The sequence below is a fragment of the Egretta garzetta genome, unplaced genomic scaffold (genome assembly GCF_000687185.1).
Source record: "Egretta garzetta isolate BGI_Z169 unplaced genomic scaffold, ASM68718v1 scaffold51, whole genome shotgun sequence".
NCBI lineage: Eukaryota > Metazoa > Chordata > Aves > Pelecaniformes > Ardeidae > Egretta > Egretta garzetta.
The window spans coordinates 3789124-3806357 of NW_009258549.1; the positions used below are offsets into that span (position 1 = coordinate 3789124).

Consider the following 17234-nt stretch of genomic DNA (forward strand, 5'->3'; position numbering starts at 1 on the left):
CTGCTGATGTAAGCTGTTTGTAGAATTTTTATTTCACTCTTTTCAAGGATAATACAACAAACAAAAGTAATCGCCTGCTGATACAACATAGCAATGTTATAGCTAAAGCAAATAACATTTGGATATGAAGTTTCCAGTAGGAAATATTTATACATGACTGTTACTGAACTTGGCTGATGATACCTGCTGTAAAACTGCTCCCAGTTATAAGTTGCTTTTGCAACATATAATTGTTTAGAATGAAATGCTCTATACAGATGGTGTGCTGCTGGGTCATCCTCCCTTCCTCCCACCCCAATTAGATAGTTTGGCCATTTATGAAACAAAACTTGGAAAAAAGCATTGCTTCCTTAGTGTTAACGTTATAGCAGCCTTTCTTGGATGGCTGTCATGCTTCCTGTGCCTGCCACACAAATTTGGCACTTTTCAGGATGCTAGACTTTTTTTTTTTTTTTTTTTTTGATGGATCTCTTCTTTCATCTGTAAAAAGCCACCTAAATGTGACCAAAATCAGAGCCTCTGAAACACTAATAATCCACTGCAAATTCTATGGATTTGTTAATACTTAAGATAGTCTTTAAAGACTATGCATGGTCACGTGCTTGTCCTAACTGGTCTGCGTGCATGACGCAACCGAATAGCTGCAGCATATGTGTACTATTTTGTATGTAAGCTGTCGCCAGCTCTAGAGGAGCAAAATGTAGGGAGTTTCCCCATGGCGGCTGTTTCAGGTTGGGGTGTAGTAGATGGATCACCAGTATTAAGAGCAGAGATCTTCATTCTCCTGTGTTCCGTGACTGCTCTTTCAACTCCTTTCTAATTGGCACCCAGAAGGAATGCAGAAAAAAGCCACGTTATTCAGTGATGTAAGGGGAGATATGTAATGTCTTGAATAAGTTGGAAGAAGAAACTGGGACAAAGAGCCTGCAAAGGCATATCTTATAGTTGAAGGTAAGGACAGGAAACAGAGACTACCAATGATTGGAAAACAAAGACTTTAGAGCCAAAGAAGTGAACCATAGATCATTGCCCACCTGTTTAAAAAGAATGGATTTACATAGTTTTACTAGCATTGCATAGGAATTCTCTGGCAGAAGGAGGAATAAATTCAGTTTTCTGTAACATCATTATTTTGTCTTTATCTTGAAAGTTTCCTGTGTTTACTGTAGCTCTTTGTGCCTCCTTCTTCAACAAATGCAGAAAACGAAGCAGCAGTCCTACAGACAAGTTGTCTTTATACCACTGTCCAGATTCATTTTCAGGAGTCTCAGACCTGAGAGCTGTCAATGCAGAAAAATAATCTGTGGTTATGTAGTTAAAACCAGGATCATAGTGCTATATTTAAACACTGTGGCCGGAAATAAATTAAAGCTGCAGGGACTATCCCATATATGACATTTCCAGATTAAGTTCTTGACTCTGCAGTCGTAATCCTTAAATGTAGCCTTTTCTGTGTAAGTAGCATGATTAAAGGGTCAAGAGGTAGATTTTTGCACTTGGACCAGTATATTTCCTAAACAGCCCTCAATTTTGGTACACAAATACACTTTAAAAAGTTATGCTTCCTGTGAAGCATATGAGTTGTTATTTATGATGGATTTTAAGGTAGCTCTTAAACTGCCATGAAATGTTGCTGTACTACTTTTTGGCTTGATCAAAGTAGAGTTCCCCTTGATAGACAAATTACAGTTCCTGACTTTTATATTGAGATTTTCTGCTATGTATGTTAATATCCGTATCCCTGATTTCCACACTCAAACCCCAGACAATTAAAGAATTAGTTATGAAAAAGGTGATGATGTTGGAAATCTTTTTTAAAGGCGATAAATGCTTAGGGAATAAATAATCAGAATGAAGAGTTCTACAGCAGGAAGGGCAGCAGTTGGACAGTGGATAAAATGAGGATTTGGGCTCTTGCTGGCTTGTCAGTAGAGGTTAGAATTCTAAGTTGCGTGACAGCTGGTGCTAAAGAGTAACAGCAAGAACAGAAGCAAACAGGGAAAAGTCCTTAGTCTGAATTGGTATGATGAGATAGTTGTAGCTTTCTGATAATGGCATCTCTACTTAAACAGCACTGCTAATAACTTCTAGTGACATTGTTAAGAACAGAAATTCGAGTAAAGGCGGGGTTTTTTCACATTAAACTACTTTTGGAGTTACATATACCAGAGTACAATGTCAGGTCCTCCCCTTCAGATTCTACTTGGTTGCTATTCCTTAAAGTTATTTGTTTCTCTAATTTTGTCAAAGAATTTAGTGCAAGGAAAATGTTACGGTTTTGAAGAAAGGGGAAATAATTGATAAACCACCTAATCCAGATTCCTCAGCACACTTGGTTTTTAAATGCCCTTGAAGTCTTTCATTTATGATAGAAAATAATAGGTTGCCTTTTAAAGAAATCCAGACGCAGCTGTATCTGTATGAGAGTAGAGGTCCCTGTAGTTATTATATCCTTAAGGGTTTGACATTGCTTTAAAATAGTTGCAAAACATGACATGCTAACGTGCCACCAAATCTCATGGGTTTTGGAATTCATGCATAAGTTTTACAGCTGTTAGAGTGAAGACACTTTTAACTCCTTTGGGGTTCTGATGAGCTCAGCTAATCTTGCAGTGTCAAGTCACCAGCTGCATGGTATGGTAGACTGCTTTTGAGCTTTTTTTTCTTTTTCTAAAGGTTCTAAATCTATGCAAGATGGCTGGGGAGAGAGTGATGGGCCAGTGACAGGAACGCGTCATTCCAGCTGGGAAGAGGAGGAGGAGGGAGGAGTCTGGAACACAGCGGGCTCTCAGGGAAGCAGTTCCTCCCACAACTCAACAAGCTGGGGGCAAGGAGGAAAGAAAACACAAATGAAGGTAAAATGCATGAATGATTCATAACTACTGTGTTGTCTGGAAGCAGTATGACTGATATGTTGGAACATTATAGTAGAACTTCTTTTGAAAAGGTACTACACAATTCAGCAAGAAAGGTGCCTGTTACAACAGTGTAAAAAATGAGAGGTTTCTGGATTTGTTTTAGTGTATCACACCTGTTGTGACTAATAAATCTACCAGCAGGTGTCAAATTCTTTTGGTATGTAGGCTGCAGAGCCATTACTAAACGTAACTGAGCAATGAGTATCCCAAGGCTATTGCTCTTCTCTTGTTGACACATCTTTCTGTGTTAGGCTGCTGCTGTTCTCCTTGCATCGCCTGCTGAAGTTCAGATTGCACAGTCCCTTTGGCACGTGCACTACTTATTTCTACTGATGGTTGGATTTAGGTCTTGCTTGTGTTGATTGTTATTGACCTTTGGCGTCAAACAGGAGCAGGACCTTGTCTATAGTCCTGAGTGAATTGCTTTCTAAGGCTTGTTTGTGTTAAAGTTCTCTAGTACAGTAGCACTTGGTACTACATTAATATTAGAAGGACTATGCTTTTCTACTTCTGATCAAATAGGTAGGGCAGACTCAAAATGCAAGTGCAGAGCAGCTTCCTAGGACATGGACATGGTATAGAGTTCTACAATTCCTATTTTGCAAAAATTATTCTCATGAACTTTTTTCTTTCTTAAAGTTTTATTTTAACCACCAAAGCAACTGTCCAAAAAATGTTTCTTATCAGTGTCTTTTCTGTTGAACTGCATTCAGTTTTGGTTTTGATCACCTATAAATTACAGTAAGGCCAAATTGAGAGCCAGGTCAGCACAGTGCCCATGTGAGAGAAACCATGCTAAAGGGAAGAAAGCCAAGGAAGAAATCTACCTCTGTATTTGGTGGATTAAAGAATGTAGTAAATGTAACGGTGGGAGGCAGGGAGGCAACATTCACAAAGCTTTCCAGATTCCAGAATGGAACTGAAGGTGTGATAAACATTCTATACAGCAAGTGTTCATCCAGTTTGGTATACCTAGTAACGAACAATTTTGTGAGAGAGAAAAGAAAAAAGTATTTGGTAAATGTTTGCAACCATGCAAAAGCTTAAAGTAGTTTGTTCAGGTGATTAATTTCTCTGATACCAGGATTTTCATTCAACAACTATGCATCTCAAGGTTAAAAAAGAATTTAACAAATCAAGAAATTGCTTAAAATATTTTTTGTCTTTTTTTTTATTTTCTCTACAGTGCTCATTAAAAGGAGGAAATAGTGATTCGTGGATGAACCCTTTATCCAAACAGTTTTCAAATATGGGCTTGCTAGTAAGTAATTTTTTTAAAATATAAAATCCATCTTCGTAAAAAAGCAGTAAGCTTTAAATAAGTCAAAAGATCAGCTGTTTCACAGTGTGTAACTACTTATTTATCTGCATTTGTATGCTGGCATGTTGATTATAATACCTGTAATAGGTGGGTATTTGGCACTTCCTTGCTAGTCAGAATGGCTTCTTGGAAAAACCCAAGATCTCCTTTGACTCTTCAGACTTACTTTATGACAGCTGTTGTTCTGAGATTGCCATTTCCTTGCAAGTAATGGGATTTGGGGTTTTTGTTTGTGTGTTTTATTTTTCATAACATGCTGTTCAGAACACTCACGGTAGAGGACTCGGCTCCTGGATGTAGTGTCAGACATCTGTGATTAGTCCAAGGCTCTTCATTCTGAATCTCAGCCACCAATCAGAAAAGGAGATTTATGGCCCTATGTCTGTCTTGGTTATTTGTATTTTAAATACTGTGCAGGAGGGCCTTCTTAGAACAAAAAGGGATTATTATTAATCAGTATTTAAAGATTGATTGGTAAAGTGAATAAATAAACAGCACATCATGGAGAGAAAAGGCAGATCTGCAGGGAAGTACCTTAAAAATAGTTACATACAAATTTTCTTCAAGAACTTCTGACATGCTAATTTGTAAAACATTTTACAGAATGTTGTGCCAACTGTCATCCTGTGAAGCAGGAATAGTAGGTAATGCAGGCTAGCAAAAGAGAATAATGCAGAGTTTCTGTGAGAAGCCAAGGGCTGCAAAAACTGTCACTGACATGAGTAGGATTAGTTCGTAATGTTTGTTGGCTCCCCAGCCCAAATTCAGTCTGCTAGACCATAGACACTTCTGAAAGCTATGGGAACACCCTGTCCCAGACTGCCAACTAATAACTTGGCAGCACATTTCAAGATTTGATGACTTGACGGGTCATGAGGATGAGCTATCATTTTGGCCACTATTTTCAGTGTTTCATCTCTCGACCACTGGAATATGAGGACAGAGGTTCATTTCACAGAGCAGCTGTCTGTCCATCTCTCTGTCTGTCACATGTGTTCATGTGTCTGGTTTCATATCTGTAAACTTGCCACACACAGCATTAGGGGGTTGAGGTAAAGTGTGTCCAGGGTGATATCAGGAATCCTTTTATTTTAGTTTAGTTTAAAATAAAACTTTTATTGGCACAAGCATGTCCTTCCTTTACTCCACCTTTAACCATCAATGGCTGCTTTCTAAAATGTTCCTTGGCATTTCATAGAAGTCAGAACTGATTTTTTTAATTTTTTTTTTTTTTCCCCCCAGAGTCAAACTGAGGACATTCCAGGCAGTAAGATGGACTTGTCTGTAGGTGCGTATAATTTAATTCGAATACATTTGAAATATGAGATCATGTGTAGTATTTTTACGCGGATGACTTGCTGTGCTTTGGAAAGGTTTGATCCTTACTTTTAACACTCCTCATAACAGAAGGAGTTACAGCATCCGATATCTTGGCTGTAGGATTTGAATAGTTACACAGTTGATGTTGGTATGCAAGATTGGGATGTACACCTGTACAGAATGGAGCTATAACCTGTGGAAGGGACATCCTGTAAGACTGTTTTGATCCATGTAATTTGTATTTATTTGTACTGTTTCAAGAAAGTGAGGAGTCCCTTTTCAGGAGGGCTGGTTTAGCTCTTGGCAGTAGGACATCCCAATTGCCATAGCTCCATCGAGATGATGTGAGGGAAAAGACTTCTTTCATATCTTCTGTCATTGATTTCTTCAGTTGCTTGCCTCAGGCTATTAGAGGATACTGCTCAGTAGTACTAGGTTTTTCACTCCTGATAGCCTCACCATAAATACTGCACAGCTTAAGGGAGACAGGCCATGTGGAAAATACTATCCTAAATGAGAAATTGAATTGACCACTTGGATTAATCCCATTTAATAACCGTGGAATTTGTCATGACTTTCTTCTTTGGCAAACTAAGTAGTGAACTCTCACAGAAATTTTTTTCTTATCTTGAAATCAGATTTAGTTTTGCATTCCGTTCTCCAGATTGTCTCTGAATATTCACTATCATTGTCTTGCAAGAGAAATAGCACGCATTTCTGAAATCTTCTGCCATTTAAGCTGTTTTCCATACAGTATTACTAAAGTATCTATCAAAAAAGATATGATCCAAATTTGCTGTTGTGATTGTTTATTTGTTATCAAGTCTTTAAAGGCTTAGTAAGGCTAAAAACTTGTACAGAATAGTCTTTGATACTTAAAAAGGGGAAGAGAGGTTCATTCCTGTTCTAGGGACTACTTCTGTTCAGTTATTGATTCTTCAGAATCTACAGAAGCAGGGTTATCACCTCGTATCCCTGGCTACAAAGACAGATCTTCTAGTCCACTTAAAGGACATTGCCACTGTATGAACCCAACAAATTTGCAGAGAGATGTTCATCCTATTTCTCTAACTGTCAGGAATGTCACAGGACTCCGATTCCTCCCAGTTACCGTGTCAAAAGACAGAGGTTTGGATTTCTTGTTTCAAAGGGTTGATAGTCAAAGTAGTAGTATTCTAAACTCTCATCTCGAACAGTGAATTTTCTCTGTAAGTGAGGTGTGCCCTGTGGGCTTCGAGGAAGTGTGTGTGTGTGTGTGTAGTGATTTTGTGTCTGGAAGGGGTCCCTGTGTCAGTGCAAATCAAGTTTGTTAGAAAGGTGTGGACACCACTGGTTCTGAATCCCATGTAATTAGCACTGAGACCCACAGTATGGCTGTTATGTAGTAACTGTTTTACATGTTTCGTGTTTAAAAATGTTTCAGTACCAAGCTGCTTATTTCCAGCTACTTTTGCATAATAACAAAAGTTTCTACCCCAGCTGAAACATGGATGCACACAGGCACAAAGTGCTGCTTAAAGGACAGAAGAGACTTGGTAAGAAGGGGAGGGCCGGCTGGAGGAGTTGACTGGTTTGGAATCAGTGCTCATTCTGCTGGTGGTTCCAAGTTTCCTGTGGGAGACTTCTGTATTCCCTGTCAATTGAATTAATTACTGATGATCCTGTGGTGTGGTATGTTTGAAGAACCACCTGCAAAAGTAGTTCTGTGTCAGGTCACAGTCTGTAGGATCTCTGGATCAACTAAAATTGGTGTTTACAAGTCAAGTACATCTAGTTTCAAAATATGTTCCAAAAAATCATTGCTGTAAGTTACAGTAGCATGGGGTCTGTCATACAAGTCGGCTGTATCCAACATTAAGTATGGAATCGATTTACTTCTGAGGTATTACCTGCCAAAGAAGTTACAGTATTCAGGTCTATGACTGACTGTGTGCTAAGCATTAAGTAATCTTACTTTCCAGCATAATGTACAGCTACAGTTTGGTGCATTGGATCCTGTCTTTGTGGCAACTTTTGGTTTGTTTCATTGCCTGATTTATTTTTTTTTTTTAATCTAAACATCAAATAGTGACAGTAGGAAAGGACATAGTAGCAAGAGCTCTTTGTTCAACTCTTCAATAAATACCACCTTCGGGTTTATGTTTCTGCAGATGTCAAGACAGTTGACTAGCCCCTCCACCCCAGAAAGTAATCCCGTAGTAGATACAGCTTTCCTCTAAAGTGTCTTCTGTCCTAGTGATACAATGGCCATATAATTGAAATTAAACCTATACTGTGGGAGCTTCTGGTAGCAGTGGAAAACTAGACAGCACAAGTTCAAATGCTACAAATGCAAACAGTGTAAATGTTCATTCTTGATTTGAATAGCAGATTTTAGGGATTACAGGAGGCAGTTCTTGTTAAACTGGAGATTGTGCTGTAATGGCAGTTTCTGTGCCATTCTGATTCTCCCATACTTTTTCTGTGCCTTTCTAGTATTGTTGACTGAATTATTCCAATATTATACCACGCAAGAAGTCTGTTCTGACGTTGATCCTCTTTGTACCAGTGCTGTCACCACCTTTAGTACTTCCTCATCTGCCACTATTGTAGCATCATGTGTGATGCTGTAGTCTGGATTTTCCCAACCAAAAATGGGTTTTTTTGGGACTATCCGTTAGTCTTTGGTACCAAAGGTAGAGTTGCATCTAATATCAACTCCAGATTTGGTATTCTAATGCAGTCCAAGTAGCCACAGTGTGTCTCAACTTAGAATCCATTGCATTCTTAAAATGTGTGTCACACTTCATAAGGGATTAAGTAGTTAATTTTTCCCAAAATTGCTTTCTTCCTCTGAATAGGTAAGGATTCCAGTAAGAGATGTTAAAGCATGCATTTATATAGTACAACACAGTTTGGGGAAGGTAACAGAATTTTTGGATCTCTCCACTTTGGCCTTATAGAACCTCTATAGAATTCAGGCTCTGATGGTTTCATGCTTCTCTAAAGATCTTCTAGACTGAGATAAGTCATCTTTTTGGATGTTCAGTTCTTATCTGGCTTCAGATGCTGCTGTTAAAGAATAGCTCTAAGAATATACAAATGAAGAGGATGGTAGCCTGGATTATGATGATTTATAGCTCTGTTAGTTTTTTATCTCCAAATTAAGCTTTTTGATCCTTTAGAACTTTGTGCTGTCAAGGACCTTAAAGCCATCAGACCTTCTGAGGAAAGATGGCTGATGCTCAGAATATCCTGTGAAATGGTGCAGAAAGGTTGCATACTTAGTCTTGCTATGTTGCACTTCTTTAAGTATGCCCATTACTGGTGGCATCCTTGATCCTAGGTAGAGGCATTTATTGTAGTTTGTATTCCATTTCAAAGACTAAAAATGTAACAGATCTTCCTCAGGCTTTTCTGTTACTTCTCTGCTTAGCAGTTTTGCTCTTGTTGCTTATGGCAGTTGCTTGTGGAAAACTATAAGCTCTTTTGCTTAATTTCCAATTTCTAGTGATTCAAATGCAATTCATGCAGCTGTCTATTGTAAATACATTACAAAGCTCTAACCTGATGTAGCATTCAGGTGCAACACATCGATACATGAGCACATGTGCTTGCTCAGTAGGCTTGGCAGATGTAAATTCATGGTGAAGGTATAAAAACAGTATCTTTTAAATGTTTTTGGTTTTGTGGCCAGGCAGAAAACATGCTTCAAATGTGGGATTTTGATGGTGGTTTTGGCTTTGGTTTTTTTTTTTCCATTTGGGTTACCTGACTGGATGTATGTATCTTCATCTCATTGAGTGTCTTGTTTGCCAACATTTTAGGTAACTTTGCTCAACAGCAGTTTCTGTCTCCTGTCTCCCAGTACACGATCACATTATGTAATTTTGTTTCTATAGAATTAATTTCTTAAATTTTTATTTTCCTTTAAGCTGTGTGCATGTGGTGGGGAAGATCTACTTCACAGGGTTTTTTTCCTCACTAGAGCATGAATGTCATCTTCCAAGCTCTTGTTTCATTTTGCATTTTTCACGGTGTTTCTCGCAGCTGTTAATAGTGGAAAAATACAAGAACTGATGGGGTGTCGTCTTCTATGAAGATGGTTGGACTGTTAACCTGTTCTGCATTTCTGCATGTAGAGGATTTGGGGCTTCATATTTATTCATGCACAAGTGTTCTTGCCTACTGCAGAGGGTAAAATTCAAACTTCAGACTTTAACGGTCATCTTGTACTGTGTAAGGTAAAGCTAGTCTGTAGCCACCTGCATTATTTACAGCTTTTATTGGCAAGTGCAAAAGACAGACTCGCACAACAGGTTTCAAGGTTGCATTAGAATTTTCTATGAATGGGATAAATGAATGCTATCATCTCTCTTAGCAAGGCCTTGTTTATATTGAAGTTTAAGCAGCTGCCTCAGCACTAAGTGGCATGCATATCTATGCTTTAAGCCTTTAAAGGTGCTGTTTAATGCTCTACATGTTATTTAACAAGCTGTTTTACAAGGCATCATTCAGTAATGTTTGAGGAGTTGATTGGATCATCAGGATAATTGAAGAGACAAAAGGGTGTTTCTGGGGCTTAGTCATCTTGTGTTGGCAATGGCCCAATTTCATTTCAGATAGTGATGCAACTCTGTCTTGCTTTCAGTTTCTTTTCAAGCAACTAACGGACAGGGCTTCCTGTCTCTAATTAAAGCACACAAGCCTTTTGGTAGTGCGTTGCTGGTATCGTGTGTAGCGGTTAGATGTCGGTATTGACGGGACGGAGATATATTGTGACATTTTGTGACTGCTTTTGCAGAGCCACTTCTAGCTTTTTAGGATATGTTGGAAAGGGATGAGCTCATCCAAATCAGTTTGACTCCAGCTACAGGCCAGAATATTTAGGTGATTTGTAAAGTGTTTTTGTGATACATGATGTTGAAGGCACCTGAGAGGATGAAGTTGATCAACTTTGACAGCTGTGCCAGCAAGAAGAAACATTGTAATTAGTGGTTGATTTCATAGGTTCTTGGCAATAACATACCTATGAATATTAATAGGTTGTGTTTGGACATTAAGAAGAGATGCTGGCTTTGAAAAGCTTTTTTGAGGAACAGATAAGAGTTTTGAAGGTATCAGAGTGATTAGCTGTCTGCTCTGTTTGATAAAGACTTAGTGTTTTGTCAGTGGTAGGGTAGGACATCTATCACCAACTTCCTTTGGAAGAGACTTAAATTTTGGTTAGCTGTGGTGACAGGTTTTTTAAATTGTTCTGGGAAAGGCCCTCTGTGCTACTAAAAGAAATTATTTAAAAATACCAGTAAAGCTTGTTTCTATCATGTTGTCTGTGTTTTAAAACAAAGATGTTTTCCATCTAGTTAAACATAGCAATACGCATCTGATACCTTACAGGTGCCAAGTATGACCCAAAAAATTGTTCCTTGGCCGCAGTTCAGTGTGTAAGGTAGAAAACGTCCTTCAGTCAGCACTTGGCTGATGCTAAGCTTATAGAGAAAGATGGTGTCTTGTTCATTGCATATGTTAGTTTGATCATCTGTTATTAACATGTCTTCCTTGTGTTCTACCAAATTACTCACTAAACGATGGCAGGAGACTGTAGGGGATGTTTGAAAAGCATCTCTGTTACTGGTTGTGTAATCATTGCATACAGGCTGAGGGAGACTGGTTGCCTGTCTGGAAGTTAAACTATACCAGATGATCTGTGCTGTTCAAGAGTTAAGTTCACATGGCTTTAGGAGAGTTGTGATCGAATTATGTGCGTGGTTTTGCAGTTTGAGAAATTCTTTCTCAATGCCAAACCCAGTAAAGGCTAAGTAGAATATATGGAGTGCTTAAATAGTGGTGTCTCAGTAGATACTGCATACCAATAAATAATAGTGCGAGTTTTGGAAGACATTGAGAATTACGTATAAATGAGTATGACTAGTTGAACTAGGCTGCTGTAGAAATGCATATGTTTATATCTGTACCTAAATTGTGAGAAATACTTCACGTTAAACTCTAAATTGGCTTATTCAGTCTTAAAAATGAAGCGTCATGAAACGTGGTAGAGATTATTGGTACTAATTTGGTGGTCTTTCCTCTTCCTTTTACAGGTGGTCTCCCAGATAAGAAGTTTGAGGTTGATAAACGAGCCATGAATCTCGGGGATTTTAATGACATGATGAGAAAGGATCGATCTGGGTTCCGTCCACCTAATTCCAAAGACATGGGAACCACAGATAGTGGGCCTTATTTTGAGAAGGTGAGAGAAATATCTTCAGATAAATTAATATCAACGTCTGTGTTCAAGGTCCCAGTTGATACCATACTCCTCTGGACCTGGTAAAAATTCAGTAACCTTGGACAAACTCAAAAATAAAAAATGTGGGGGAGTTATGTTTGTAAAATGAATGTGTATATAAAACAGAGGTGTCAGATGTGCATAGACAAACTAAATTATCTGGGGAGAATGAGGCTTTTTATTTTAGAACAGACTGCTCTTAATATGACAGAAAGAAATTCCTTTGTTTTTCTTGGAAGGGTAAACTACTGGTAGCAATGAAATTCATTATAGGTTTCATCACAGTGATTCTTTTGGCTACTGACTACAATCATCTAGTGTAAAAAATTGGTTTAGATCTAAGTAAACATAAGTAATCACAGTCTTCCAAATTTTTTCTGCTTTCATGTCTGTTGTTTATTGGAAACACCCGTTCTAAATTCCGCAACCCCTTATGCTGTGTGTCCATGTACTGTAAGCTTCTGTATGACATCTGTTTCTCTGTGACATCTGTTGTATGTTATGGTAGCGTTTCTTTCATATTCTTGCCTATTTTAACTAGAAGCTTTCACTGTTATTATCAAACATTAATTGCTTCACATTATGAATTGGAGAGTTTCCAATAGATTCAGAATGCTTTAGGGTTTTCCTTAATACAGTTTAAGTTTATCACATATAAAATGGAAAAGAAATTTGGTTTAAAAATTCTGAAGGCGTCTTACTGTCAATGAATATTTTTAACTCCTCCATTTTGGTATAACAGGCCAAAATACAGTTTTGTCAACTCCCTCTGGTGGCGTAATTAATAAATACCACTAGCAGAGCTAATGCATTCCTAATTATGTTCTTAGGTGTGTGCTAACATGAGGAATTCGTTCAAGATTTGTTCGTTTCTGTAGTGGTAATAGCCACTGTCAGAAACCAACTTCACGAGAGTTCAAAATGTATTTTTAAAAAGAAGCCTTTAGGAATTTATTGATTATCTCCTTGGACCAAAATCTTAATTGTCAAGATATCATTTGAGTCAGAAGTATTTGTCCTTGTAATTGCTATTACAAATTAACTTTGCTTCTTCCTAGTCACTCACCGTCCCTCTTTCTCTCCTCTTGCATTCTGTTGCTTCACTAACCAACTCCTGCTGTTGGCTAACTGCTGCTTCAGCTGACTTTGCCTTTCTCCAATCAAGATGGGTGCCTTGGGGATGAGGCTCCCTGCTCTCCCTTCTCCCCTTCTCCCAGCTACAAGCTGTCTCCCTCTGGTTCCACACTATCCAACGTCGGCCTTGGGGCAATCGGCTCAGGGCTCAGTCCCCAAAACTTCGCTGCTAGACAAGTAAGCAGGCCACCTTATAAGATGCATTGTTATAAGGCTGCAACCTGGGCTTAATCCTGGTTAGTTGGTTGCTTGCATTTGTTTTCCTACTAAATAAATTCATATTGTTAATGGAAATTTCAGATATATCAGGCCATTGAGAATCAATCCATTTTGGTTTGTCATCAAAATGTATTCCATCTGTTTTTGTTGGCCTCTTACTTCCTGGGTCACAGAGCAGCAGCAGGTAGATGTGCTTTTCAGAAGTCATGAAGTTAGTGGCAACCTTTAGATTTTAAGTGCTTTTTTAAAACCCAGTTAGAGGCTGTTGATTTTCCCCCTGCCCCTGACACCAGATTTTTCCAGACTCCGTCCAATTACCTTGTATGTAGAAATGTGCCTTAAAACAATTGCAATCATTTTGCATTGTGCCTGTTCCCTTCTCCCATCCCCACAGCCCAAATAAAGGATTGATTTAGTAGTCTTTAAAAACTCTTGAAAAAGCAATATTTGTGTTCTATATACAGGGGAATGGTGGGGAAGAAATGAAGTGGGTAACTGTAGTTTGGAAGAATTTCTGGCTATTCTGGTTTGCATTATGGTAGAATAAAATGTTGCAGAAATACTAGGAAATGAAAGAATAGAATCCAAGTATTGCAACTGGACTAGCTTATATAGTCACATGCCTAACATGATGGTGTTTCTTTGTGTTGTCTTTCTGTTTCTATGTGACACAATCAGTGTTGAAAATCAGATTAAGTCCAAAATTTGCAGGCATGTTCTTTGATTCGGTGTGCAGAACTCTGTTGAGCTTTACGGAGAGCTGAAAGTGTGGCTGCAGCTTCGAGCCTCTCAAAAAAATTTTAATGTGTAGTTGATCCCCATCAGTTCTTTCCAGAATAAAAACTCTTTTGTCTCTTGAGGTTTTTTTGTTTATCCTCCCACATGCTTAATATGACATCTTGAGTTGCTTCAGAAAGAGAAGATACATTAAGGAGGTGAAACGTGATGTGGATGAATGAGGCAATCCATAATGCTGCCAGTGTAGAAGCAGGATGAGACTTTTGTTTTAGCAAAAGGATAGTGGAGGATGCACAGTATTATGGTAGGAAGGGAGGCAATGTTTTATGAAATCTTGGTATATAAGGGACAGAAAGGTTTTGGAGAAGGTCTGTACGTCTCAGTTTGGAAGAACGATGACCTTATGTTGGGTACAGCAGTGCTGGCATCGAGAGGAAGAACAGAGAATGATGGCTGAGGGATGGAAAATGTTAGAGCCCCAGTTATCTGAAGAACATAGACATCCTGCTATACAGCAGAAGGTGGGAAGTTCTGAGGGTCTTGAAAATGAAAGGGCAGAAGCATGGCACATAAGGACCTTTTGGAGTATGAGCTTCGGCTTTTAGAAGCTACAGAATGCATTTGTTAGTATAGGAGACTGTCCATAACATTTCCTGTGGCTTTTGTTGAAAGATGTTACAAATAAAGACAGTCTGTTCAGAGGCTGAAATAGTGAAACATAATCCTGGATTTCCTTTGGTCTTTTTCATGCAGTAGGCTTTATTATTACAGAAGTTGCTTAAAAAACATTGAATACATCTCGTTAAAAAAAACCTCAAACGGCAAGTATTCTTGCATTAAAAAAGAAATCACTGAGAGAGAAAAAAAAAAAAAATTTTTTTCTTACTTGAAAATTTTCCTGCTCTTCAATTTAGTGGGGAAAAAAGGAAGAGAAAAACATCCCAATCCAGAATGCTGAAATTTTCACATCAGAAGGAAAATTTTTAGTAAAATTTTTGAATTCTAAATTCAGTTAGTGAAAGGTCTGCAGAGGAAGTAACAGGCTTATGAGTGGTATCTAAACACCCTACTCAGTAAGAGCACCTAACTTTTCTAAAATGATGGCCCAAAATTTTTGTTGACATAGTCTGGCCGTACTTTTAAGCAAGTGGATTGGTTTTTTGAGCGTGTTGTTTGTATCCCAGGTTTCCACTTTCCAATGTGTAAAGTGCAAAATATAAAACATTAGCTTTTTTATGTGCTTTGAAATAAGTGGATCAACATGACTTTTCAACATTGAGGAGAAAGAGCCTGCATCTCAGCATTGTAGTGCAGCACTTTTAACCCAGGTAGAATATTAGTGATCGAGGGCAAACATCTCAGTAATTATAAGGGTACTCTGTTTAAGTCAGTACTTGCCTCATTGTTATTGACATATAGTTAATAGCATAGAAATCCATTATCCTGAAAGATTCGTCTTCTCACTACTGCTTTAATTTTATAGGGTGGCAATCATGGTTTGTTTGGAAACAGCACAGCACAATCGAGGGGCATGCACACACCAGTGCAGCCACTAAATCCTTCCCCCAATATCCGGGCGCAAGTGCCTCCCCAATTTCTTTCTCCCCAGGTAAGGAATTTATAGTAACTGGTTACTTGTGAAACGTAGAGCTACAGCCTTCAGAGCACATCATTGAGGTTACTTACACATCTATCTTAGTCTTGACTTGATGTTAAGAAATCAAAAACTTAGGTAAGATAAAAAATTTAAATTCAGAGTTGAAAGTGCTTAAAACTCAGTGCAGAAGGATTAGCCTTCTCTCCTATTCCAACAAACAAGGCAGTTGATGGTAAATGCTCACTACCAGTATTTTTAAACCTCAAAGTAGATTCAGGAATCCTGTGTCTTACATAGGCTTTTGCAAAGTATTTTAAAAACAACAAAAAAAGTGAAAGCTGAAAGTTTTTCTGAAGTGTGACAGGTTGCTTAATTTTTTTTCAAGCTGTCTTGTCCTGTGCTTCCCGCCCCGCCGAAAGAGAGGCCTGATGAAGGGCTACACATTGCATTTATATTACAGAGCTTTAAGACCTCAGGGTCTCCAAATGTACAAGTTTACCTTTTGCTTTGGGCTTGGTGAACACTTTTGGAGATTCTCTTGTCTTCTACATGTTTGCTCTCAAATAATGCAGGGAGAAATGGGGGGATTCTTCTCCACCTACTCCTGTCTTTTTACTATAGCTTATTCAGCATATGAAGAGATTAACTCTTTCTGTGAGGCACTGTTTCTTTGCTCCAGTGACTGCCTGAATGCCTTTCTTTTCCCTTGTCAAGCAGTACATTTTTAATGTGGTAATGCAGTACTGTGATTACTGGTTAGCTGCATATATATCAGCATTTTAATTTAGTGCAGTCTCTAGCAACCCATTGGTTGGGGGAGGAACCTTTGTCTGTGTGTCTGCATCTGCACATGTAATACTGTATATTGTCAATCAAGTGAGGTATTCGCTCTGCTCAAGTCATAGATTGTGCATGTTTTAAGTGTGACATGTTAATAAATCTGTAATGTCTTTCCTGGTACACTGTTTAAGATTGGTGTCGTACCTATTCCTTTGTAGAAGTACTTCGTCATCTTTTCTCATAGCAGTGCATTTCTTGAGGATATGTAACTGGTTTCCATGCAGGTTTCGGCCTCCATGCTCAAACAGTTTCCCAACAGTGGCTTGAATCCTGGTCTTTTCAATATGGGCCCCCAGCTTTCTCCACAACAGATTGCCATGCTGAGCCAGCTTCCACAGATTCCCCAGTTTCAATTAGTAAGTAACAAGTAATCTTGTGAGACACTGTTTAAAAATTGTCTGCTGAAAGAGTTTTCTTTTTATGTTTGTTCTAATTCTGTTTTGTCTTACTGATCTTGTGTTATTTTTTGTACAAGTATTCCCTGCTTGTTGTACGGGAAAATATAGCCCTGTTAGAGGGCCGCAGATAAACTAAACAGGCCTGTGTAATTATTGTGAATGTTACAGTGGGTTATTAATAATTCTAAGCAATGTCTTTGTACAGAAAGCAGTTGTTTGTTCATTTTTTTAATGAATTTTTCTTCAGACTTGTAGTCATAGTGATGGTAATAAAGCAGGTAGTAGAAATACCGTTGCACGATGTTAAATTAGAAACAAGTGATGGATATAGTATTCTTCTAGTGCATTCATTGTCATTTTATTTGAGTGTGTGGAATGGGAAATAGTTTACCTAAGTTCTGAGCAAACCATTTGCTAGTGTCTAGCTCCTGGCAATTATATTTCACTTGGCGAGCTCTGTATTTTCACTCTTTTCACCCCC

At 38.4% G+C, this 17234-nt stretch overlaps 1 protein-coding gene across 1 annotated transcript in view; it reads left to right on the forward strand.

Annotated features, from left to right (window-relative positions):
* Positions 1-17234, forward strand: part of TNRC6B (trinucleotide repeat containing adaptor 6B) — a 76072-nt gene that overhangs the window by 45066 nt on the left and 13772 nt on the right. The window contains exons 7-12 of the mRNA XM_035903191.1: positions 2677-2855; positions 4105-4179; positions 5482-5527; positions 11640-11788; positions 15402-15527; positions 16580-16711. Of these exons, the coding sequence (XP_035759084.1) occupies positions 2677-2855; positions 4105-4179; positions 5482-5527; positions 11640-11788; positions 15402-15527; positions 16580-16711 (707 nt within the window). The remainder of the gene's footprint in view (positions 1-2676; positions 2856-4104; positions 4180-5481; positions 5528-11639; positions 11789-15401; positions 15528-16579; positions 16712-17234) is intronic.